The 26,822-nt window shown below is 47.8% G+C and overlaps 1 protein-coding gene across 19 annotated transcripts in view; it reads left to right on the top strand.

Annotated features, from left to right (window-relative positions):
• The window catches only part of TLN2 (talin 2), a 416,400-nt gene that overhangs the window by 320,909 nt on the left and 68,669 nt on the right, over positions 1 to 26,822 (top strand). For all 19 annotated transcript variants that reach the window (XM_057306201.1, XM_048219866.2, XM_048219865.2 and 16 more), the window contains 10 exons: positions 796 to 889; positions 2,809 to 2,898; positions 5,095 to 5,217; positions 6,547 to 6,690; positions 8,164 to 8,325; positions 14,138 to 14,278; positions 14,736 to 14,917; positions 15,998 to 16,130; positions 18,615 to 18,716; positions 23,185 to 23,355. In XM_057306201.1, the coding sequence (XP_057162184.1) occupies positions 796 to 889; positions 2,809 to 2,898; positions 5,095 to 5,217; positions 6,547 to 6,690; positions 8,164 to 8,325; positions 14,138 to 14,278; positions 14,736 to 14,917; positions 15,998 to 16,130; positions 18,615 to 18,716; positions 23,185 to 23,355 (1,342 nt within the window). The remainder of the gene's footprint in view (positions 1 to 795; positions 890 to 2,808; positions 2,899 to 5,094; positions 5,218 to 6,546; positions 6,691 to 8,163; positions 8,326 to 14,137; positions 14,279 to 14,735; positions 14,918 to 15,997; positions 16,131 to 18,614; positions 18,717 to 23,184; positions 23,356 to 26,822) is intronic.

Below are 26,822 nucleotides of genomic sequence, written 5' to 3' on the forward strand. Positions count from 1 at the left end.
ATTTATTTATTTGACAGAGAGAGAGAGACAGCCAGCGAGAGAGGGAACACAAGCAGGGGGAGTGGGAGAGGAAGAAGCAGGCTCCCAGCAGAGCAGGGAGCCTGATGTGGGGCTCTGTCTCAGGACCCTGGGATCACGCCCTGAGCTGAAGGCAGACGCTTAACGTCTGAGCCACCCAGGCGCCCCTTCTCAAGTTCTAAGAAGAATAGGAACACCTGTAAAATCATGACTCCCTAATTCCTATTAATGTTAAAGAAAAGAGCTGTTTTAAAGAATAATTTGGGGATAGCTTCTAGGAACTAGCGAATCATGTAGGATTTCATGGAAAGATGAGATTTTTAAATCCTGAACACAGTTTACTATATGTATGCCTGCTATGTTTTAAAATATATAAAACACTCCAAACTATACAAAGGCTATCCAAAATAACCTCAGATCCTCTTATTCCTTATGGGCTGCTAATGAAGGATATTTAAAAACACTGTTAATATGATCTCTTTGCTATTTGCAACTTTGTTGTGAATTCTTTCCTATGAATGTATTAAAAGTCCTACTTTCCTAAAAGAACCATTAGTACCCTTTAAAGGGAAATCAAATGAGTAATCACAGGCAGAGTGGGGACACTCATTCTTTCTTTCCTGGTCCTGGTTTATTTTTGGTTGTTCAGAGCCTTGGCAAAGAGCTCTCACGGGGACCGCAGCCTTTATAGTGAATTCCTTGTGTTTCTGGTGAACATAAAATAACTGTTGATCTTTACAAAATAAAACAAAAACCCTTTATCCATTTCTGTTACAGAGCTGTGACCGAGAGCATCAATCAGCTCATCACTCTGTGTACCCAGCAAGCTCCAGGCCAGAAAGAATGTGATAATGCCCTGCGGGAGCTCGAGGTACAACCCTAGAAAGGCCGCTGGGGATTTAAGAGGGTGTGACTCTCTGTCCTTTCCAGAAGGGGTCGGTTTCTTCTCCTCTGTTCTTGCCTTACGTCCTTCCTGGAAGACTACTGAGGCCAAAGTTTCCATCCAAGTGGGAAGGAATAATTAAATTTGGTGGGATCATCCTCTGCGCTTCCCCTTTCTCACTAGGATGAGAGTGATTTGTTAAAGGACCCTATTTCAAATAGGAAGAGGCCTGGGTGTAGACTGAAGGTGAGCAATTACTACCTAAAAAATTTTGGGGTGCCATCATGTGCCATTATGCTGGCACAGTTGGGAGAAGCCGGGGTAGATGTTCTTTTTGAGTAAAAATGATTTTCCCATACATTTTATTTTAGTCACTGTAGGGGGCACATGAGTGGAAACCCAGGAATAGCATTTACTACCCAGTCAAGGTGACTGTGAGACCCCTAGTGGCCCAGAACACTGTGTGGGTGCTTCACAACTTATATTCATACTTAGGGCTTACTTATAATGGAAAATTCATCTGTGCCCTTAGGATGGACACGGGTAAACAGAAAATCAGTGTGCCCACTTGTATGTAAAGCAGTCCTAACGAGTGCAGGTTATATTGAAACAGCCAAATAGGTATCTCAGTAGGTATGGGTGGTTGTACCCAATGTAGTTTTCTGGGTGATTAGCACGGAAATACCCACCATGCCAGAGGGGGTCTGATTGCAGCTTCTGAAGGGTTTGATTGAGGCCCAGTCTGCTGGTGGCAGTTGGCCAGTGAGCACAGCTGGAGGTGAGAAGAGGCTTGTTACCCGAGGACTAAAGCATTCTGAAAACAGTGGAACTTGTTTCCTATGTTGGGTTAATTACTGTCCTATCCCGCTCTGTTCACATTTGCAAAGACAATATATGTGGGCTTTTGGTCTAAATCAGATCTGTAAGCCCAGATACAAACACTCTATCCTTTAATGGTATCCTTGGTTGCCAAAATTATGACTCTTTCAGGACTGCTGTTACTAAAACAGTTTCGATTGTGTGACGAGTGGGAGAAGGTTCTTCAGTGAAATGAACTCCTTTACGCTGCCCTCTTTTCTGAGATCTTAGTAGCTCAGCAGTTTCCACCATGACCTCCCCCAATCCTTGGTAACTCAAATGACTGTGTCTTTTTTGTTGGCTGTGCCCCCAAAGGCTGCTGGGTCCTAATGTATACTCTCACTCACTGGGGAGAAGATTGGATGGTTCTATCCCAGACTTGCGTCCCCTGGAAAATTGCCTCATTCATGACTGTCAGAGATTATGACAACATGTGAGGTAGTGATGATTTTCAGTGGATTGGAGACAAAGGAGCAAGCCCCATGCCCTGCACCCTGATGGCTATCTAAACAGGAGTGAATATTTTCTATACTTTTTGAAATAAAAACAAATGAACTGTACCAGGGAGCAGTTTGGGGGATTTATCTTCTTTCATGCCTATGCATTAAAAGGTTCCAGAATTGAAAACTGAAGGTTCTCCTCCTCAAGGAGAAATGAGTTACTGTGCCCTTGAAATGTAAACTCCTTGGGTACCAAGAAATTGTGCTAATTGGCCACTGCCCTAAATTAGCTTTCAGATTTTCTTAAGGAAAAAAATCTCTCCCTTTTGTGGATACCATGCTTCTCCTTCACATTTGTAAACAGGAGACTCTCCTCTCCGTCAAAGCTCACCTAAGACCTCTTCCTGCCTGCCATCAGTGTTGTGTTGCTAGCAGGAAATCTGAAGTCACGGATAAAACCGTCTCAGTTCCTCCCAAGAATGTGGATAAATGAGTGATCGTGACCAGAATCTATATGCAGAGGCGAAGTCGATAGCTGGTATTTTACGTTGAAATTTCTCTTGCTCTCTAACACTTGCTTGCTTTTTAAGTGGCGTTTTCTTCCTGTAGACTGTCAAGGGCATGTTGGACAACCCTAATGAACCTGTGAGTGACCTCTCTTACTTTGACTGCATTGAGAGTGTGATGGAGAACTCCAAGGTAAGCCTGTCTGTGCTGTTAACATTCCTCCTCATTATGGGGAAAAATCCAGACGTGCTCTGGGTGCATCTGCCTGTGGCCACTCTGTGTGGCTGCAGGTATTACAAAGCCTGACTGTGGAGCCCTTTGCGCAGGTGCTCCTCCAACTTGACTGTGCGTCAGAATCACTTAGGGGTCTTGTCAGACACAGATTGCTGGACTTATCCCTGAGTTTCTGATGCAGTAGTTCTGAGGTGGGGCTGGGATGGTGCGTTTCTGACAGGTCCCTTGGTTCCTGCCGATGCCGTTCAGAAGTAACACTGAGAGATACGGTGCATATACCATATTGTAGATGGGTCTTACTGTGAATCAAATCATGGATTTCTTTCACTTGGGGCTGAATTGCCCGGGAAAGCCCGTCAGTGACCTTGGCTTTTATGAGACCCCCTTGTGTGTTCTTCTGGCCATCCATTAATGGCATCATTCTCAAGCGAATTGAAAAACTGGACGTTCTTTTGGGAGGTGGGAGGAGTAAGAATATCTAAATATTGCAATGGTTTCTGTCCCCACCCCCTGCCATATCTTACCCTAACTCAACAGAATCTTATTTCTTCTTATTACTTTGATGTGGGTAGCAATTGGGGGTGGGGAGGCTAAAAGATTTCTTAGTGGAGCAATAATTATTTTTTAAGAAGTCGGAAGCACTAACCAATGATGACAATACCAAAGTTGTTGAGAATGCTTCAAAACCGGGTTAACGTGAAATATAAGTGAGAAGAGCGGTATGCAGCAGTCGCCAATACCGAGTTTGTCCTTGGAGCATAAGCGCGTGTTTGTCTACATCACTCTGACGTTAGCTTTGGGGACACAGCTGTGTTGGTGATGCCGGGGTGGGGGGGGTGCCTTGCATTGGGCTAACACTAGACTTTGCTCTGTCCAGCACCCTTTATGGAATTCTGGATTGCCTAAGGGAAGGGTGCATGTGTCTTACACACTTAGATCCAAAGAAACTCTTCCTTCCTAAAGAGGGACGCAAGGTGATAGAAAGGATAATACTGTGCATACAAACACCATCTAGCTTCTCTGCTTTGCAAGTCTTCATGTACACTGGACTATGTTATATATCTAAGCAATTCTAGGGAATTTTTCCCCTTTCCAAGATGGCTTATTAATGAAGAGTTCTGCAGTGGCAACGCCATCGCCTTTCTAAAGGGTTGTGTTCAACATCTTCCATTCCACCATCTGTGACCCCGCGAAGTAGGAGTAGGACCTGCCCTCTCGGGGCATCATGAGGCCCATAGAAGACAAAACACCAGCTATGAGGCAGGTGTCCTGCCTCTGCCCATGTGACCTTCTGTGTGACCTTACCTGGGGTGCTCGACCTCTCTGGGTTGGATTCTAAATATTAAAATCCTTTTTAGCTGTTATTTTAAGACCTCTGGAGAAAAAAGACATCAGTGATTCTCAAAATAAAGGGAAATACTTAAAAATTTAGGAAATAGTCTTGGTGTTCAGATCGCCTATCTATATATATACACACACTTTTTAACAAAGACATATTTAAATTTTACAATCAATAAGTAAATAAATAATATCAGCGAGGGTATGTCTTCTGCTTTCTGGGGTGTGGCCACCTGCAGTTCAGTGTATGCGTCTGATTTTTCTGGGAAATGACAGGTCTCGCTTGAGACCATTCACCTGTGGGATGCCCTGTGTCGATTTTACTTTATCGGTCTGTATATATTAACTGTACCCCTTTGAGATCTAGATAACTTTTTTCTTTTCTGAAGAGAGAGAGAGAGAGCAAGCAGGGCGGGGCGGGGGAGAGGGGCTAAAGGGGACGAGGTGGGGGGGGGGAATCCCAAGCAGACTCCATGCTAAGCTCAGAGTCACCTGACATGGGGCTCAATCTCACGACCCTGAGATCATGACCTGAGCTGAAATCAGGAGTCGGACACTTAGCTGACTGAGCCACCAGGCGCCTCAAAATATAGGTAACTTTCAGATGAAAGGTTCATAGTTTCATTATTCATTTCTCTCTATGGAACAGAAAGGATGTAATTCTCTTAAATCTCCTCTTAATGCAAATAAAGAAAAATAATGGCAAATAGTATAAATTAAGTGGCCTTGAATGTTACAGTTGGAAGCGTAGCACCCTTTTCCCCATGGTTGGAAGAAATGCTGGTTCGTGAATGTCACTGGTTGGTTGGTTCGCAGGTTCTGGGCGAGTCGATGGCAGGGATTTCACAGAACGCCAAGACCGGGGACCTCCCTGCCTTTGGGGAGTGTGTGGGGATTGCATCCAAGGCCCTCTGCGGGCTGACAGAGGCGGCAGCCCAGGTAAGGGACTGGCCCCCAGGCCCCCTGATGCAGGCCTTCCAGCCTTAAGGCCTGTGTCCTGTGCCTCTGTCCTATGCTCAAGTGAGGACACCAGGAGTACCACATCCCTGTGGGAGGCATGGGGAAGCTCCAACGGCAGCTCCTTCCCCAACCACCATCACAGAAACCATGGGAAAGGTGGAGGTTCCTGTGCTGGCTGGGGCATTTCGACAGAGCACCAGCCAGTTACCCCCCAGAAGCACAGCAGCCTGGTGAGGACAGTGAGGCTCTGAACACTGCAGACCCAGCATAAGCATTCAGAGGCCAGATTTGGGCTTTTTTTCCTTTTAAGACCAATTTTAAAGAGGAGCTGTTTTGAGGGCGAAAAATGAGTATTACATAATGCACATTCTTTCTGAGGCTTTAAAATTGCAAAAATCTTAGTCATGCTCTTTTTAGGATCAGAGGGAGAAGAAATTAGATACCATCCTGCAGGGACATGATCGGGCATGTTCCTTGATTTGGTTCGACTGTCCTGTGCATCTGTAATAATTTTGGGGCTCGTGTGACTGAAGCTTCAAAAATTATCAGCATTTTACCTTGAAGGATTTATCATTTGGCAGTTACCTTGAGGCTGGAAAATTTTACTGAACCAAAGGAAAACATCCCTAGTTTGGGGGATGCAATTGTCCTTATCCTGCCCCTCACATCTCATGGGAAATGACTGAAGATTAAAATTCCCATTCACAGTTTCATTTTCTCCCTGCGATTTGTCTATCCAAAGGGTTTAAAGAGAAGACCTTCCCTTAGAGCCTCTTGTCCTCTTAGAAACCAGACAGTGCCTTCCCCCGCCACCCCCGAGCCCTCTTACTCGTTCTCCTTACTCCTGGATATCCTGGCCTGCACAATAAGGACGTAGTTGGCTATGAGATGAGAAACTTCCATGCTCGGCAGGCTTCAGGGTTGACCAACCCAGTGGCTCCATGCCATTGGTCTCCACGCGCTTTTTTTCTGCCTCTCCCGTCTGCCAGCCAAAGAATCAGCCTCACACTGAGACTGGGTACCCTCATGGTCCTAAGATGGCTGCCAGAGCACACAGGCCTGCATTCATCCTTGTTCAGGCCCCATAGGAAAACCTCTTCAGAACAGGGACCCTTTGTTCCTAGAAGCCTGCAGGAGACTCTGCCGCCAGCCCATCAGTCCTTAAACCCTTCCTGGCAAGATTACCCTGACCAACGTGCACCAGGGAGCCCCTGAGAATGCGGCCTGCGCACTGCCAGGCCATCATCCCCGACAGGCTCATCTGGGAGCACAGGGAGTCTGAGCGGCGCTTTCTTCCTCCCTTTCCAGGCTGCATACCTGGTGGGTATCTCTGATCCAAATAGCCAGGCGGGCCACCAGGGCCTCGTGGACCCCATCCAGTTTGCCCGGGCGAACCAGGCTATCCAGATGGCCTGCCAGAACCTGGTGGACCCCGGCAGCAGCCCGTCACAGGTAACCACGGGGCGAGGGCGTGAGGTCTGTGAGTCCTTAAACTCTTGTCGGTGGGTTGTGGGAGACTGCGAGGAATTGGGGAAGAAAACTTCTTTCCAAGCTTGCAAAGCCGGCTAAGTACAGCCCTGTGGATAACAACTTGGGGGGATGATGCAAAATGTGGTGAGCATGGCAACATGTCAGTGCTTTGAAACGAGGTGCTGGTAGGCAGTAGGGTGAAGTCACCACCGGGAGATTCATCAGGAGTCTCATGATGTCATTCAGGTCAGAGGACGTAGGTGGAGGGCTTGTGCTGTGCTCAGCACTAAGGGTCAACACAGGTTGGACCTGATCCCCTCTATGCCCTGGCTCTTCCTCTGTTGGATAGAGCTTGGAAGGTGGGGTGGACGGGGTATGACGACAGCACCCGGAATGGTCAGAGGAACAGGTGATGAGCTCTGTGCAGAGCTGTCAAGCTTCACTTCCCAGAGATGGTGGCACTGAGCCAGGCCTCAGAGTCTGGTCAGAATCCGAAGTGCCGAAAGGACCCACAGAGGCATTTCAGGACTAGACAGTATGTGTGACGCTCCGTATCCACGTGGCATGAGGTCCCAGTGACTTACTCAAGCAGCGTGTGCTAAAAGGGACAGGAACCAGCCCATAGGGCTACCAGAGGCAGCCTGTGAGTGCCACGTCCACCGTGCACCCCAAGCCCGACATTCTTCCGGCAGGAGGAGGACCCAAGTTAAGGAGGCAATACAGGGACCATCTGACCTACCTACAAGATGAGAGCTGATGTGGAAGACATCAGGGCACCTGATGTTCCAACCTGTCCAGTTAAGGACAAGGGGATGTTACCAGCAAAGTGGATTGGGGGGGATTCAAGAGAGCGATTAGGGGTGGGGCCCGGGAGATGCCTGACCCAGACCCCTTACTCAGGAGCCCACAGACTGCCTATGGATAAGGAAGGAGCTGTTGCACCTTGAGGTTTCTTTTCCTCATCTAGACCTGGACTCCAGGTGATGTTACCTGGTGCAATGAAATATTTTGGATATATCAAGTTAAATAAAATAAGTTATTGAAATTAACTTATCTTGTTTCTCTACTTTAATGTGGCTACGAGCAAATTTAAAATTTCCTGTGTCGTTCACACTGTACTCTGGCCGAGACCCTGGACTGAATGCCTCCTGGCACGGGGTCCTGAAGCAGAGCTCACTGCCTCTCCTTTCAGACTCTCTGGAGCCCAGCCCTGCCCCACTACTTCAGGAACACCTCCTTTCCTTTTGTTTATTCTCTCTTGCTTAGCCGTTCTTGCCCCCTGCTTTCCTGGTGTGGCTTTGGGGTGGCAGAGCTAGACATGCGTGGTGTAATTACACAGGCCCTAGATAGGTGAGCTGAAGAGGAATCCAGGGCTCGGGACCAGGGTGGGCTCCTCTGACCTGGACCCCGCTGCACTGAGCATGCCATGCCCCAACCCAGCTCCATGCTTTGTAGGTCCTGTCGGCGGCCACAATTGTCGCCAAGCACACCTCGGCCCTGTGCAACGCCTGCCGCATCGCCTCGTCCAAGACAGCCAACCCAGTGGCCAAGAGGCACTTTGTCCAGTCAGCCAAGGAAGTCGCCAACAGCACCGCCAACCTGGTGAAGACCATCAAGGTGGGTTATGGAACTGAGGTCTTAGTGATCCCTGCATCACCTATTGCAGAGGGCAAGGAAGTGTGCAGGATTTAAGCTCTGCTCTAAGACTTGAGTCTCCTGAAGCCGCTTGAGTGAAGTCAGCGAGGAGGAGTCCTTTTCTAATGGAGATAATTATCATGAAAAACCAACAGCCTTGGTCTCCACTGACCTTCTCAGCTGGGGCGGGGGGATGGGAGGCGGTCACCAAATTCTGTACGTGAGAAGCTTAGGGGCAGAAGTGTGGAAGAGGCTGGCTGTGAGGCGTCTCTTGGTGCAGTGTTTGGGTAGCAGACTCATGTTGTGTTGACTCAACATAACGTGTTGTGTTGACTCAGACTTGCATTGACTCAAACGGTCTGCTGCTGTGGGGGGACTTGGAGCTCATTTGCTACAGGGAATTGCTGGTAGGGGGTCCGCCATTGTTGCTAGATGTACCTGGATCTAGAGAGGAGGTGGAGGGGAGAAGGGAATGGGAAATTGAGGGTAATCACCTTAAAAAATCAATTTCATCTGTCCTATGACCTCTGTTCTGTTTATAGCTGTTTGAATGTTTGAAATGGAGCATCAGGAATTTAAAATAGAACATTCTATGTTTATACCAAGTTCATCTTTGTGTTATAGGCCATGGACTGGTTGAGGGAGGGGTGGAGGCAGGGTACCCTTATGAGGAAGGAGCTGCAGCAGCAGACCTGGAGTATTTGTGGGTGGGTGATGAAGCCACAAATCCAGTCTGCCCCCAAGTGGGGACCAAGCAGCAGCTGGCAGCTGGGATAGCAGGCCACAGGCAAGGAGCCCAGAACCCCGTTCCAAGCCTCCAAAAGAGTCTGTCTTGGAAGGCAGGCCACCAGCTCTGTGGAAACCCAGAGAGGAGAAGGGTTCACCCTTATTTAAGGATTATCACATTCATTGAGGTAGGGCGACCTGCTTTGTTGCCAGGTCAGCCCTGGAGTAATGGGACTTCTTCTGTCCTCTCCAGAGGACAGGGTGCTACACACATCGTTCTCCTCGCACTCTGCAGAACCACTTTAATCATGTGGAGAATCAGTCCACAGGCTGGGCCAGGCAGAAGCAAAGGGCGGAACTCGCAGCCCAGCAGCAGTTGGAAGCTGGGGGGTGAGAGCACAGTCCAGTTAGCCCTGTCAGCAGTTTCTTACCGTTTCAACAGAGCCTTAAAAATGTAAAGCCTGCCTATTTGAAGACAATAATCAGATAGGTTGGAAATAAATTAAAGCCAGTGAGCAGGTGCCCCTGGGATCCTGGTGGCAGCTCACCTTAATTACCGTCATAGTTCATAGTATTCGAAATGAATAAAGCTTACGTTTTTAACTGTTTGGCTTGTACAAAACCTATTCCAAGTGTCTGGTGTATGTTACTCATCCAGTTCGCACAACCACCCTGTGCTTGTCACCCCCATTGTACACTTAGGACACTAGGTGCTGGCAGGTTAAGTAACTTTCCCAAGGCGACCTAGCCAGGAACTAAGTGGCAGATCCCAGAGCCCCTGCTCTTTGTAATCTCAGCCCTACTCTCACCCCAGTGTGCTATTCAAATCCACACTAACCTAGGAAGAAACACCTTGGTCTGTTTACACTGCTTGTGTGAGAATTGGGGAAGGCAGGGCTGAAAGCCGCGGTGGGAAGCAGTGACGTCATTGGTGGCCGCTCTATCATTAAATGACTTCAGTCAAATTTGGCCATTTTCTGATCGTTAGGAAACGGACTATATTTATTTAGATGGACCAAGGGAGGGGGAAAAAAAGAAGGAAACTGTTCTATAGAAATTCCTGGGAACCTTTCTTTTGTGCCTCCTCCTGCTCTAAGTCCTGACCTGTCTCTGTATAAAGCATCTCTGCTAAGATCTCCTCTTCTTTTCAGATTCTCCTCACGGTGTCAAACCCTCTTTGCAATTCCCGGCGGCAAACGAGCTGTTGTGATGGCCTGAAAGATAGGCCGTGCGGGAACATCAGAGGAGGGGTGCAGGGTGATTGTTAGGTGGGGAAGATGAAGGCCTTGTCTCTGTGAGCTCCCTGGGAACCCGCGGCAATGCCCGAGGAACAGAAATGAACCCATTGCCCCTCGACTGGCTGAAAGGCGCTTGGTTTTTCAATTTGCACCGGGTGGCAGGTTTCTCCAGGGACAACGAGCCTTGTTTTTAATTCACTAATAGGAAAATGGTAATGGTCCTTTCCCTGTAGCTCACCGTCCTATATACTGAAGAGATTTCCTGCTTTGAGGAATGGTTAAGAATCCTATCCTAGAGCAGAATGAATGAATATGTAATTCCTTCGGTGTTTAAGACAGCTGCCCTCAGAGCTGCATTTTGCTCTAAGTTTTAGGCTTCTTAGTACTTTTTATTTTTTTCTTTTAACCATGAGGACGTGTCCAAGCCTAAATCCCAGTTGCCACGCCTTTCTAGGCACAAAAGCAGCAGGGACCCCAGCCAGAGGACCATGGAAGATCAGTAGACAGACCTACACAGCGGGTTATCAGCGCTATTAGAATACATGCCCTCAAGAATCTTAAACCTCTACTGATGGTGTTCTTTAAAATCCCAAGGTTTGGCTCAGCAGGAGTAAATATCCACACCCTCCTCCCTGTCAGATTGCTCTCAAGGCCAGCCCCGTTGGAAGCACACAGACCCCCACCCACAGCTGCTGTCTTTCTGCCCGTCATCCCGCGCAGGGTCGCCTGCTTTTCTTTCTTCCGTCGGCCCATTACCTAGTCTGGAATCACATGGGTGGAATGGAATGCTCTTTCCCACGTGCGCTCGCTCAGGGTTGGGTGCCCCATAGAAGCTGTACAACAGCTCTTATTTCTCTGAGAAGCTGAAGCATGGCCTTGCCTCTCGCGGCAGAGGTGAAGCTCAGATTTGGGGACTGAGCTTACCCAGTGTGTACCAGATACCAGCTCCAGTGCTCATTAACTGATTCTGACTTGACTGTAAGTATGTCTGCTTGGTCATCCTCAGGTTTGGATTGGTAGAGGAGGTTTTTTTCAGAAGAAAAAGAAAGGGGAACACTTCTTGGGCTTCTCTTATTCCTGTTCTTCCTGCCTTTGTCTCAGGTCAGGAGAGAAGGGAGCCAGTGCTCTTGGGTTGTGGTTTGAGATGGGAGCTTGGATAGCATGCCACTTTCTAGGTGTTGGTTTTATCATCTAGAACGTTGGGGATTTGGAACTAAGGTCCCGAATCTTTTAAGGTCTTAAGGTTCTTCCAACCCCCCCAAAGTCTGTGGATCTTTGATTCTGGTACCCATGTGGAAATTGTTTCTCCTAGACTCCTGTGAGATTTTGCTATGAGAACGTTCCAAGGAGCTGGCCCAGGGGTCAAGAGGATCTTGTCCTAATGGGCCCCAAGCAGTTGGCTAAGTGAATTTACCCCTTCATTGCTGTTGTGCTAGACATTCTGTTACATGGAATGTCTACGTGAAAACTGTCGTGACTACCTAAAATTTCACCAGGGGGAAAAGTAGCATATTCGGTGGACTCGGGTGGCTCAGGGTGCCCAGAGTGGAAGCAGCATTCAGAAATGACCTAGTATCTGTGTATACCATCCTTTCTGATGCTCGGTGCTACCTCCAGCAGAAATAGCTTTTCCTTTTTTGAAAATGAAAAAAAGTGGTTGCTGTAGCTTGGTCTTCTGTTCCACATTATTCAGGATCCTGTCTCATGAATAACAACGGGCTGCAGATACATGATTTTAGTGCCCAGGCTCAAAAAATATATATCCTTTCTTCATCTACTGGCACAGTTCATGAAACTACACAATTAGAAAACTGTTCCTTGGGATTTACCTCAGCTAATCATCTTTTCATTTTGAATAAGTTCAAGTAAAGGTTGGTGGCTCGATCAGATGCCTGCCTTCCTAAGAGGCTGAGAGGGTTGGTGGAAAGTAGAAAAGGGGATGGGAAGAGTCTGGGGAGGTAAGAACAGGAGGAATGAGCTGTACAAAGGGGAGGCTCGTCAGCTTCCATTGAGCTAGAAGCCACATCATCCCAGCCGAAGGGGGTGTGATTGGCCCCTGGTGCACCTAGGATTTCAGTTCCTTTGACACCAAAGTCCATTCCTGCCCTCTGCCTGCTACACTGGTTTGCCTGTGCTGGGGCGACCCCTGTCAGGCTTCTGCTGGGTAGCACCACCCTGCCTCCCAGTGTATTCCCAGATTGCTCTGAAGCCTGGTGGGGCCTGACCTCAAGGAGTCTATGGTATTGATGGTGCAACAAGATTAGAGGAACAGGACACAGTGCAGGTCACAGGTGCTAACTCCACATTTATGGAGCACATGAGTGACAGAACGGAGGCCACATGTGTGAGCAAGAAATAGCATGTGGGGTTGCCATTGGGTCTGAAAGAATGACAGAATTGGTGAGGTTAGAAGAGAGGTCAGTGCCTACGGATGAGCCGAGGCACGCCATGCATGGTATTAGGGAAGATGGTAAATTAGCCAGGCTCGTGGGAATGCCTCTGAAGATATTAGCATGGCGGATGTGTAATTATTGTCCCGAGCTGCCAAAACTTGATTGGAATGTAGTTGTTTTTCAGAAATAGCCTTTAAAGCATACGTGCCTGCCTACGCTTGCCTTCCTGAAAAATAGAAACATTCTCAGATCTGGTTTGTTTCAGAATGCTGGGGCCTCTGGTTTTTTGTTCACTAATTGTCTAAATTGGCTTTTACATATTGCTCATAACAGTTGAATTAAAAGTTTAATTGGTCATTTAACGGAGAAATTTATTTTCTTCTACAAATACAACTGCCTTCTCAAATGTAGTGCTTTGCCGGGAGGAAGGGATGCCGTCGCCAGGTCACAGGCTGTGGGCTCTGATAGTCTTGTTCTTCAGCAGGTGGGGTCTGGGTTGGGGAACCTCAAGTCCCAGGGTTAACCCTCTGTTAGGCAGCCTCTCATGAATCACAGGCTGGTTCCTAGATTCTCCTCATCTAGGCCATTAGTCAGTGTAGCTGATCACTCAGTGCCACTGTGTTACCTGCTACTATTTTTTTAAAAAAGCTATTGAAGCATAACATGGATAAAAACACACATCGTATGTGTAGAGCTCAGTGAACATACACCTAGGTAACTGTAGCCAGATCAGGAAATAGAACATGACCAGCGAAGCCCTCTTTGGGCCCCTTAGTCGTACCTGCTCTGAAGGGTGACCTGACTGCTAATACCTTAAATTAGTTTCACCTCTTTTTGTACTTGGTATAAATGGAATCCTGCAGTAGGTACATTTTTGTGTCTGGCCTCTGTAAATACTATGTTTATGAGATTTGTCTATATTGTTGGGGGTAGTTCTAGTCCATTCCTTCCTGTTGGATTCCACTTTGCTCATTTCAGAATGGTAGATATGGAAGCCCTGTCTCCGTTATTCATTCAGGGATATCCAGTAAAAGTTAGAAAAAGTTGAAAATACTATGCAATGTGAGGTATTTTTATAACTTGGGAGGGAATAAACTTAAAGTGAAAATAGAAGGGAAGAGCCCAAAGGTTATAGTGTGAAAAGTGGGGAAGAAAATGGTTCAGCTGCAAGGTCGTATGAGCGGGAAGTCGATGGACTTTGAGGTCAGCTGCCCTGGGAGCCACATATTAAACTTTATTTCTTATGATCGCTAACTGAGTCACTCTGGCAGATGGCTTGATCTCTCCAATTAGTCCTTATTTTTTTTTTTTTTATGAATTCACCAAACATTTTTGGTATTCCCATTAAATCACGTTCTTCCACTAGGGGATGATTGCGGTGGCCGGGAGTGGTTTGTGCATCTCAATGGGATAATGTCTCCGTGTTTCTCCCATCAGGCCCTAGATGGGGATTTCTCCGAAGACAACCGCAATAAGTGTCGCATTGCCACCGCACCCTTGATCGAGGCTGTGGAGAACCTGACAGCGTTCGCATCCAACCCTGAGTTTGTCAGCATTCCTGCCCAGATCAGCTCTGAGGTAGGGAGTCTTTGCAGCAAAGGTAACTCTGGGGTCTTTGGCTAGTCTGTGTGGCACCGAACGATCATGAACAGTTAAGAACTCCAAAAGCTCTGTCTTGTAGGGCGTCGTTGTTGTCCATGATGATACCTGCACAGAGTTCATGACACTCAAGGTATACACATCTCTTAAGTGGTAATGCCTTAGCTTTATGTGTTGAGAATAAGCTCTGTGCCTAAGTTTGGGGCTGATTCTTTCTTGGTATGTGCTGTATTCGAAAATGGTATTTAAGAGTGAGCGTGGACCCAAGTGGCTGCTATCCAGGCTCCGTGTGAACCAGCCGCCATAGTTTCCTCACCTCTGTGTCTCTTTCCGAAGAACACAGGTAGTGACTTGGTCAAGAACAGGACCTTCCAGAGCCCAACTCATTCACTTAATCTGTGCACCCTGCCCTTGCCCCTCTTCTGTTTGCTCCCAGGGCTCCCAGGCACAGGAACCCATTCTGGTCTCAGCCAAGACCATGCTGGAGAGTTCGTCATACCTCATTCGCACTGCACGCTCACTGGCCATCAACCCCAAAGACCCGCCCACCTGGTCTGTGCTAGCTGGACACTCCCACACCGTGTCTGACTCTATCAAGAGTCTCATCACATCTATCAGGTTAGTTTGTCCTCCAGAAATTGCTAGGGGCCTGCATCTGAACAGGGCAGAAGGAGGATGAGCCCAACAGGACTTCGGTTTAGCAGCAATGTAGCTGATCGTTATCATCACCTTTTTGTTTGGCTCTTCGGGACCAGTGGTAGTGCTGGGCACGACAGTAGCTAACTTAAACACCGTATGTCCGAAACTGTTCCAAACGTTTGACCTGTGTTACCGTATTTCTTCATCACAATAACCTTGTGAAGTCAACACTGCCATTGTCGCCATTTTACCGATGAGAGAAGTCAGGCAGAAAGGACTTAGGGAGTGTTCTCATGGTCATCCCTGATCTGATGGTTCTAGTCCCAGTCCTACCATTGCAGTACATTGTCTATACCTAGGAGCTGAGGCAGAGAATACCACTGTTTTTTAGTAGGATTTGAGGTTCCCTGATTTTGCTAATAAGGCAAAAAGAATATTCTAGGTCCCGCAGTAACTCTGGGCATCTCTGAGCTCCTTGGCAATGGTATGAACCTGAAAAATCCCCAGAGCTGGTGTAACATCTCTGAAGTTGACTGCAGTTAATACCCATGGCATGGAATGCACCCTTTCCCTTAGCTAGGCTTTGCTCTTTGATTGCTTTGGAGACTCAGCTCCACTGTTCTCTTATCCAATGCCTTACAAAGGAAAATCCACTAAACATTTTAACTCCTACCGTAGGACCTTGTGAATAGTATGCAATGTATAGAGTACAGTATGTTTGCACTGGCAATAGCACTGACCTTCTAAGGAAGAGTAAGAGTCCTATGCTTAAGCCACTGACGTCCAAATAGTTTGATTAGCAGGTGCCTATCATCAGCCTGAAATGAGAAACAGCATCATATCCTTCCCACCAGAAACAGAGTTAACACAACAGTTACGTGAAGAAATGCATGGGCTCTGCAGAGAGCCATTCCTAAGCAAGGGTCAGAGATTCCACTCCTGAAACACAGCAGTCAAATGTGGTAGAAAGTAGGCAGGGGCTCCCAGCCCACCAGGGCTGCAGCAAGTTGTGGGAGTTGAACCCTGAGGAATCTATTTGACCTGCCCTGTTCCTTCCAGGGACAAGGCCCCTGGACAGAGGGAGTGTGACTACTCCATCGATGGCATCAACCGATGCATCCGGGACATCGAGCAGGCCTCGCTCGCAGCCGTCAGCCAGAGCTTGGCCACAAGGGATGACATCTCTGTGGAGGTAGGCCGGGGCTCTGTGACCGGATCAGAGGTCTCTGGAAGTGCTAAAGACTCAGCATCAGGCTTCAGGGGGTGGGGAAGGGGACCAAACACATTTTTGATGCTGGCATTTTGTCACTGAACCACCTTCTCCTGGAACCCACCAGAGAACTTTTTGGAGGGAGGCAAATGCTGAGTAGAGAATGAGGGTTTGGCGGAAGAACACATGTGCTGCTAGAGTGAAAATGACCAATATGGCTGAAATTTGGGGGAAAAATGGCAGATGAAAGCATGCCCGTAAGGTGAGGGTACCATATTCAGTTTCACACAACAGTAGAGCCAGCCAAGTCATGGAAATGTTGAGTGTTTTTTTGTCCTATTTTATCAATGTATGTTTTGACCAATGGGCATATTTAGCATTAAACTCTACACATTTGGTCCAGTCAGAGATAAAGGATTATGTCCTAAATTACCCAATATCCAGTGTTGGGAACCGTTTGCATTATATTTTTAACTCAGAGCCACGGCCCTTTTTTTTGCCGGTTTTTTCTGTTAACCTGTCCAAAAGCCCTTGATTCCCACTTCCTTCTCTCTGTCGAAAGTGCCTGACACTCAGCAGGTGCTTAATAAATATGGATGGTCTGTTTACTGACATGTCCCTTACCGCCCCTGAATTCATCAACAGTGAACTTTGCCTGCTGTCTCTAAGCAGTGGGCCCGGAGGTGGTCTTGCTCATTTTTATTAATAGAGCTGTCGATTTTACTCCAGCTCTGCTCCCCTCCCCCACTGTCAAGAAAAGAAAGAAGAAATATTCTCATCCTATGCAGAATGTTACAATTATTGTCAACCTTTTATTAAAGGAGGGACCTGCATACAGAACGGTGTGTGTGTCGTAAGTGCACAGCTTGATGAATTATCACCAACTGAGCACAGCCTTTAGTTCGTGCCCAGATCAAGAAACAAAAATGACCAGCACCTCGGAACTGCCCCCACAGGCCCCCACCTTTCACCACCCCTCTCAGAGCGTATCCTCTGTCTTCCCTTCCTCCCTAGGAACAAAATCCCTCCCTTCGAACTGTGTGTGCTCCTTGCTTATACCACATTTATTTTAATAAGCTGTCTGTAATAAGATAGCATTGCTGAGATATTCTTGCATTTTGTTTTGATTTTTACTTATTTGAGACCAAGGGGGCACGAGAGGGAGAAGCAGACTCCCCGCTGAGCAGGGAGCCCGATGCAGGACTCGATCCCAGAGCTCTGGGATCATGACCTGAGGCAAAGGCAGACGCTTAACAGACTGAGCCACCCAGGCACCCCTATTCTTGGCATTCTTGACTATAATCACATAATGAGCAGAAAGATGATAGTAAACTGAATAAGATCCTTGGAAGTCTGGGTGTTTCTCTCCACCTTCCTCCATCTTTCTATCTCTGTCTCTCTTTTTTCCTTTGTATCCCCAGGATTTTGTTTTCCATTTGTCATGTTAGATTGCTCTTCTCATTAACTAACCTCTGCCTGGAGCCCCAGCCTGTGTGCAGGATTGTTCAAAGGGAAAGCAGCATGGGCCAGAGTCTCATTTCTGAGAAGCAGAACATTGACACTTTGTCAGAAATTACCACGTTCCATGCTAGCATGTGAAGACCTAAACCGTCCAGTGTTGTGGTCCCTTAATCCTGAATCCATCAAGCAGACTTCCTAGGACGAGTCCTACAAAGGCTCTGATCTGTCCTGCTGTAGTTAATGTTCACCTTGGAATTCCCCATCTCCCTCAAACTCCAGCATCATCCAGATCCTTGGCCTCATGTCCTCACAGCATGAGTTCAGTTCTTCTCTCAAACCTGAGAAGAAATACCTTGGGGTATTTTTACTGTTTGCATCCACATCACCAAATACAATGCAAGTACTTAGAGCCTGAGCTGAGCTCAGTGGGTTGCTCACCTGGCCTTTTCACAATGTGCTGTCTGGGAAATGGTCCTGCTTTCAGAGAGCTGATCTCATGTCTCCTCTCCCTCCTCTCCCTCCTCTCCTCCCTTAAGGGGTTCTTAGTTCTGAGGACACAGACACCTGGATGTTCCCCCAGACCCCACATTAGTTCCCCCCATTCGAACAAAGTTGTCTTCCCTTTTTGGAAGGGAAATGTTCCTTACTTCCAGTAGTTATGCTGAATAACTCAGAGTAAGGGTACCAGCAACATCACTTAACACTGTGGTTGGTGTGAGTGAGGAGCCCGTAGAAAAACTATCCTTCCTGCCTCGTGTCACTCAGGGCTGGAAGTGTGGGGGCTCTAGCCCAAGGGAGCGGAGGGTCCCTGGGGAGGGCAGGGTGGAGTGGTAGCTACGCAGCTCACCCAAGAGAGGGATTATCCATTATAGATACAGTGGATATTTTGATACCCATTTCTCGTGACCTCCCTTGTCTTTCACGTGGGCCTTTTTATTTTTAAATCAATGTGGCTACATGGTGAATTGCCCTCGGGTGGATTTGACAGCTCTCTCTCCTTATCAGGCCCTGCAGGAGCAGCTAACTTCAGTGGTCCAGGAAATTGGGCACCTTATCGATCCCATTGCCACGGCGGCGCGGGGAGAAGCAGCTCAGCTAGGACATAAGGTAACACGCCCCAAAGGGATCCTGCTGAGGGCGTGCGTGAGTGATGGGGGCGGGGGTGGGGGCACGGGATTGATCGCTGACCACTTCAGGGTCTGTTTCCACCTAGAGTTCAAACAGAAACTGGAGTGACATCTTTCTGGCTATGGCGGGACTTTCCAGCCAGCAAGACATTTAGTCATCTGTTGCTCTTGACCTTCCCTGGATGAGCCAGAGACGGTCGTTGACATTGCTAGTCTGCTCTCTGCCATCTTCTATCCCACGCTGGCTGGCCTCATTCTCACGTGTTTAGGGGTACATGTTCTTCCATGGCTTCTGCCTGTTCTCACACGAGCGAACAGAGCAGACTTGCAAACTTCCCTCTGGACAACCAGGCCTCCCTGGCCCATTCCAGAGGAGCCCTTCAACTGAGAGCTCATATCCGCATTTTGTAAGTACTGACTAATGTTTTGCCTGTTTGAGGTTCATTTTGCAAATCCTCCAAGGGTAGTTGCCTTGTCCAGCAGCCTGTGTCTCAGCAGAGAGAGGGCAAAAATTGGATTTTTAACAGCCTTTGGGGTTTCCTAACATTTATCAGTGCTGATGTCAGTATCGATGTGCATATCCAGAAAACGCAGCGGCCAAAATCTTTTCAGCAGGTATTGATTTTAGAAAATCAGCATTCTTGCTTTTTCACATGGTGGAACAGCTGAAGGGCCTACTAAGCTTCCTGCTGGTTCTGAGAGGTTTTTGAGATTTAAAATGACCAGTGTCTCTGTATGCTTCCATGTGTGGCAAATTTCATTTCTCAGCTGAGTTCCTTTATAGTGAGAAGAGGGCTTGTCCACCTGTGTGAAGAGGTTTAGAGGGTGGGGGGCCTGGCCTTGGGGCCAGAGCTCTGCCGGCCGGTGGGCTGGAGCGCTGCCCACGTGCCTGCTTCAGGGAACTAAGTCTGGCAGAGTAGCCAGACTTCATCTCAGCAGTTACTTTTGATTCCAGTAGGAATTTTGTAAGAAAACATATCCAGATTTCTAGGGCCACAATCCTTGTCCCTGCCCATATGGTGTTAGTATGGAAGATTAGTTCCTATGTCAGTGGGTGGCATCAAAGAAAAATAATATATTTGTGTCACTTGAGTTACAAATTTACTCTTGGACCTTTGGGTAAACCAGTCTCACTTTCTAAGAGAGAGTTCTGGACGAAGGAAGCCTCCGGCCCTCTATCTGGAAGGGTCCCGGATTGAGAGTTGATGCCTACCTGGTTCCTCATTAGGACACTCAGGTGGGGCCCCAGATGAGCTTCAGATCACTTAGGAGTGATACGTGCAAATTCTCAGACCACGTGTATTAGTGTGCTAGAGCCACTATAACAAATTACTGCAAACTGGGTGGCTTAAACCGACAGAGACGTAATCTTTCACAGAGTCTAAAATCAAGGTGTCGGCAGGGCCGGACTCTTTCTGGAGGTTCTGTGGGAGAATCTGCTCTTTGCTCTTCTGGCTTCTGGTGGCTCCTTGGTGTTCTTTCGCTATATCATGCCAGTGTCTGCCTCTGTGGTCAGGTTGTCTCCTGCTCTTCTCTTTGTCTTCCCTTCCCCTGTCTCTTATTAGAATACTTCTTAATAGATTGAGGACCCATCCAAGTAATCCAAGATGATCATTTGGAGATCTTAAATACATCTGCAAAGACCTTTCTTTCCCAGTAAGATCAGATTCACAGGTTCCAGGAATTTGGACACAGACGTATCTTTTTTGGGGCCACCACTCAATCCTTTGTGCCCCCCTAGGCCCAGGGAGACAACATCATACACTAAAGACTCAAAATTCCATATTATTTTAACTTCTCTGCTAATCCAGGTAAGGATATTTCCTATTCTGTCATGTCTCAAAAACGGAAGTTATCGTCTTTGCTGAGCTCCCTAAATACAGGAAAAGGAACATCCTTTCAAAAACTTTTGCCTACAATACATGAGTAATAATGACACCTAGCATTTATTGAGTGCCTGCTACATGGTAGGCATTGTGCTAAGTACTTTTATGTATGCTCATGTAATCCTTCTAACAGTCTTGTGGAGCTTAGCGCTAATATTAATCCCCATTTTATGGAGAAGGAAACGGAAGTTGGGTAACAGGAAGCAGGTTGCCTGAGAGTTCTCATTAAGGAATTGACACACGGGATTCACATCCAGTGGCTCTGACACTGGAGCTTTCTCTCTCCATCACCCAGCCGTAATGCCTCCATGAGGGCACCAGCTTAGTTGTGTTTAATTATCCTCAGCACACAGCAGCCCTTGACATTTTACAGTTGCATTGATGAAATGTACTTTTAAAATTAAAAAAATTAATCTAGAGGGGCGCCTGCTGGCTCAGTCAGTTAAGCATCTGACTCTTGATTTCAGCTCAGGTCATGATCTCAGGGTCGTGAGATCAAGCCCCACGTTGGGCACCATGCTTAGCGCAGAGTCTGCTTGAAATTCTCTCTCTCTCCCCCTTCCCCTCCACTTGTGTGCACTCTCTTTCTAAATAATTAAATGGGGGGGAAATGAATCTAGAAAACATGTAAGATTCTAATGCATTAAATGTCTTAAACGCCTTTAATACATACAGGACCCATCCTGAGCCCTGGCCCCTGATGACCCATCAGTGCACTGTGGTTCCCTTTGGTGGCAACACGAGGGCACTTTCCAGGGGAAGAGGATGAAATCCAAGGTGCATGTGTAGGCTGATACCCCGAGTTGTTCAGGCTGGGTCTTACACAAAGGCGTTTGGCCAAAGCAGAGACTGGGGCCAACATCCAGCCAAGTCATGTGCTTTGGCATCAATCATGTCTGCCCCAAGGATAGGGAGCCCCTTTAAAATTTATACAGAGCACCATAAAGGCCAGCAATAGCCCTGCTCAGGTGCTTTGAAACCATCTGTAAAGAACCGTAATCGAGGGTAAAAGAGGAAACGTACGCTGATTGCTGGCTGATGGTGTGTCTCATTGTTAGCTCTAATGAACTTTCATATTTCGGACTCCCTCCTTGTCCCAGCCACCACCAGCCCTACAAACCCCTGCCCTCTGCTTCGCTTCTGACCCAGTGACAGCACCGCTTCTGTGAAGTGGCCTTCCTGCCCACAGCCCCATTATGGTCATTCTTCCTCCACATCATGGGAAGAAGTATTAAGGGAAATTGCTGGCTAAAGGTTTGAACTTAACTACACTTGCTGGAAATAACTCAGCAATTAGGAATCGTCACGCACAATGGGGGGTGGAACGTAAGCGCGTGATCAGGGTCATTGGGCTGTATCTGAGCGGGCATGGCTGGTGGTCTCTGCAGCGAGTACAGCCAATATTAAGAGCTGACGTTCTGGATGCTGGGTAGATGGGTCTGACTGTATTATGCGTGGACTTTATTCTAAATACTTCACAGAGCAGCAAACAAATACCAGACAATAAACTGCTAAAATCAATATTAAAACCATAGTGGAGCTGGACTGAAATTGAGAAGTCATGGGTGGTGCAGTGAAAGGTGCGAGCCTGGGCTGTGGACTAGGATACCTGCTTCCTGTCAGAGCTCCACATCGTGGCTGCTTGGGGTTGAAAAATTACTTCCCCCACCGAAGCCTCGGTTTCTTCGTTTGTGTGTAGCTCATGGAATTGTTGTGGGGATTAGACGAAGCATGGTCAGCCTGTAGCAGAAAGCCTGGCGTGTGGGATGTGCCCAAGAAATGTCTGTGACATGTGACCCCGCCCAGCCAGTGTGCTCCCCTGAGCACAGAGGCACCGTGGCATCACCTGCTGGGGAGCCCTAAGCGAGAACGGTGGTTAGCCATCTGGAGGGGCTTTTCTCTTCTCCCAGGCTGGACTGACCACGAATAGAACATCTACACCGATGTGAAATCCTATATTTGCTTTTACTGCAAATGCACATTAGGTCGACATGCTTGGCGCAGAGGGCAGTCGGATTGGCTTCCTGGAAAGCCTTTGCTCTCAGGCTGCATCTCTCAGTGGCCCTGTTCCCCTGCCCCTCCCCGTCCCCGTTCCTTCTGTGTTCATAAGATGCTCATCTTTGGTTCTTTCGAAAGCTTTGCTGTTGATGAAGTTAAAATTTGTAGAATTCTCACACCCAACCCTGGATCACAGAACAAATTTCTCAGTGCTTCTGCCATGATGAGAGACAAGACAAAGAGCTCCCCAGAGGAAGTAAAATCCAAGCGAGGGTTCATTAACAAGCAAGTAGTTTTAAAAGTAAAATTGAGTGATGAGGAAGGTCTGAGGGTCTCATGTCTAACATGATGACTATAACTTAGGATGGTGGAGTTAATCATAGAAAAAAACCAAAAGTAAATTTAAACCTGTGACAAAAGCAAAGTGAAGTTCAGCAAGTCTGCCTCTTCCTGGGTGTCATTCCATCCCTGTCCCAGTCCCCTCCCCGCTAGTGGGGCCCCTAAAGGAGATACGTGGATTTCCATGATTTACATGCTGCACCTGTGGCTTTTTTGTCTTGAAAGGTGACACAGCTAGCAAGCTACTTTGAGCCCCTGATCTTAGCTGCAGTTGGTGTCGCCTCCAAGATTCTGGACCATCAGCAGCAGATGACAGTGCTGGACCAGACCAAGACGCTCGCGGAATCTGCCCTGCAGATGTTGTATGCGGCCAAAGAAGGTGGAGGAAACCCCAAGGTACCGTTCAGGATCCCAGGGACTCAGCTAGGGCCACTGGGAAGCCATCAGATATTCCTCAATATTGAGTCCCTCCAAGGAAAATTCCTCCAGCTCTTGGTTGATAGTATGTGACTTTCTGCTCAAAGGTGGGAAATAATCTTCGATCGGCCTTCCTAGGGATCTTTAAGGGGAACATGAAGAAATATACATAATTAAGCCTTTTTGTTATTTTTTCCATGACAGAATATGTAGGCAAGCATCCTTGGGAAAGAAAAGCATTGTGTGGTTAGTGCAGGAATAAAAATCAATACCTGCCAGGCACCTGCTCAGTGTTGACACCCAGCTTGTGCAAAGCAGAGCTCGGTTGCTTTCCAGTGAATATCACTTCCATTCCTGGTCCTCAAGTTCAAAGCAAAACGTGGGTCAAGGTCACCCATGGCATGTGTTTCTGTGTCTTCAATCAGCAGTTTCCTATGAAAATCTCCCTTACTGGTTTGCAGGTGGAGCATTTCCTCAGCCTGATGTGCTTGTCACCCAGCCCCTTGAAGTGGCCAAAGACAGTGACACCTTCTCTCGGGAATGATACTGGTGTCCGGGTGATTGTTTTGCTTGTGAAACCATCTTGTGCCTTAAGTTCCCCCCGGGCTCTGGTGCCTTGAGAGAGGTACCTTCTAACAGGTGCCTCCACGTAGTCCATCTGAACTTCCTGGGTCCTCACCTAAGCAGCCTGTGCCGTGGGAACACGGGCTGGAACGGTTTGTGTGGGATACTTGCCTACGAGCTATAGGAATCCCTATTACGTACGTGTTCTTTTTAGTGTGCTTTGTTGCAGCTCCAAGGTCTTCACATCAATAACTTGGTACAGCAGAGAAGACTCTAGAGTAAGAGTCAGAGTCACAAAATAATACTCTTAGAGCTCACAGCTACTGAGTGCTGGTTCTGTGTCCCCTCTTATACCTTATACCCTCTTGATACTTAATTTTCATAAAAATCCTGTGGTGTAAGAAGGTTCCCGTTGTACAGATGTGGGAACTGAGACTGCTTAAGTAAGTTGTTCCACATCACAGGAGAGGTGGGTGTGGAGTCAGGACTGAGCCTGCACCGTATGGAGACATAGGCCAACGGCCCGAAGCAAGGGCTGGAGTGAGGTCAAGCAGAGTTGCAAGCAAGAGGCCACATGTAGCTGGTCGGTCTCAAAAAAAGAAATTATTTGTCACACAAGGGTGACTCGCATGCTAGCAAGAAGGAGCAGGATATGCAAAGATGTGCGTAGGGTTATAGAAGGATTGTGGTATCTTTGGAGAATAGCGTGCAGTCTGATGCGCGTGGAATGCACAGAGAGTGGGAACGACCAGGGGGAAGATAGACTGGGCTGTGTTGTGACAGCTCTCCTCTCCTACACTTCAAGGCGTTTGGGCTTTATTGTAAGTAGTAGGGACTTACAACCCATCCAGAGTTGAGAAACACTGCTCTGGTAGCAGCGTGAATAATGTCTTAGGCTTGCATTTTCTGTGTTCAGTTTTTCCAGCCATGTATCTGGCAACTATTAACAGCCTAATTCTTAAGCTGCTAAAAATATTGAGAGCCAGCCAGCACCCTCAGGTTGTTCTCAGTCTTCTGGAAAGAAAAAAGGCTTGTTGCTGAAATGGTGAGGTTGAACAAGAAGAATAAGAATGCCCTTCTGACTAATAGCTGAGTGATAGGGGCCGTGAGTTGGCCCAGCCCCCTTTGCACCTGCCACAGTTCAGGGAGGGGGGGCGGGGCCAGGACTCGCCTTCCAGATCCAGCTCTGGGTTGTCTTTTCTTCAGGGCTGAGAGCCACATGGCTCCAACCCAACCTGAGAAGATTTCACTCCCAGCAGAATAATTCCAATTAGGAGTTTTCTGGGTTTTTAAGATAATAGCACATCTCTTTGGACTGCAAGTTCAGAGCTCCTTGTGGAATTGTTTTGTACCAAGAAACTCAGAGTCGGGAGCGTGTATAGTCAGCACTGGAAGCTTTACACGACATCCTGTGCTTGGGAATGGTGGCTGGACACGAGAGTGGGACAGTTTCCAGTGACTGGCCTCAAGCATTGGCGGAGGCAGGACGGGTATATGTGTCTCTCCCCTCCCTGGCATCCTGCGTTCAGCCTGTGCTCTGTGCAGACCCCGACAGCCTCATCACAAAGAATGCTTAGGACGCTACAAGCTGGGTGTTAGGTCCTTTCATAAGAGGCTTTGTGCACAGACGTAATCACCTTGGGTGCTGTTCTTTGGGCCAATATTTCCTAGGTGTTACTTGCTCGGTCTTAGATGTCGTGTGTCTGTGTCTGCAGAGGACATGCAGTTAAATGATCATCAGTGGCTCTGACGTGGTGGAAAAGAGGATAAGCTTTGGAGTCCAGCATAATTGGGTTCAAATCCCAGTTCTGCCTCTTGCTAGCAAATTACTTCATTTCTTTGCTTCCTCATGTAAACAGTGGGGTTAATAATGAATACCTCTCAGGGGTCGTTACAGAGATTGATTGAGATAATGTGCCTGACACACTAGGTATTTAAAAAAAAAGGAAGAACGTGACAGCCCCAGAGCCTGGTGTTAATGAGTCCTGTGATCACGAGGCGTTTGCTGGCTCCCCTCACCCTTGCCCCACTGAGCCCCCTTCCACACTCACCTCTGCCCCACCCAGCTCCCTCCTATGTCCTCCTTGAAGGGCCCCTCCTGCTTCTCCTGCAGGAGATACCCAGCCCTGTGCACTGCTGGGCAGTTCTAATTATTAGTTGGTTTTTACCCTTCTGCTAACATTGACTTGTGTCCCCCCCGCCCCATGGCCTTCTCCCATTTTCCAGATTCCTGTGATGTCTATGCCTGCTTTACTGGGCTTTGTAGTTGAAGCAGTATAATACAGAAATGAGGCTCCCTTGGAAGTAGACTTCAGACATGTTTCCAAAAAAGAACGGAGTCTGATATTTCTCCCGTGTTGTGCTGTGAGGGGCAGTAACAAGGAGCCCCTCCAGAATCTAAAAGAACGACCTCATTGTTGAGCCTTCTGACTCCCACTTCCCAGATTGCTGGTGGGCTTTTAAGCATGCCTTAACTGAGCGCCTACTGTGTCTTGGGTGTCTAAACTCGTGTGCTCAGGTGGCCGGCGAGTGCGATTTGGATGCGGCCGTGTGACAGAGATGAGGTTTGCCATTGGAGTTGGAGGACGCGGCCCTGGGAGAGGCTCGGGGTAATTGGAGGAGGCTTCACAGACTCTCAGCTGACCCATTAAGGGTCTGTGACTTAAGTATGCAGAGCGAAGGGGAGCAGGCCTAGAGAACTCCTCGCACGAGCAGATGGGAAGGTAATCGTTTCTGGGACAGCCAAGAGCAAGGATGTGTTTTTGTAGGTTTGGATGCCCCAGTGTGGAGAAAGCGTCCTTTACATTTTCCAGGGAGTTCGGAGAGCAGTCTTGTGATTTACTGCTGCCGCCCCCACAACCTGCCTCTTGTACCTTCCTCCG

Source organism: Ursus arctos, unplaced genomic scaffold (assembly GCF_023065955.2).
Source record: "Ursus arctos isolate Adak ecotype North America unplaced genomic scaffold, UrsArc2.0 scaffold_36, whole genome shotgun sequence".
NCBI classification, from domain to species: domain Eukaryota; kingdom Metazoa; phylum Chordata; class Mammalia; order Carnivora; family Ursidae; genus Ursus; species Ursus arctos.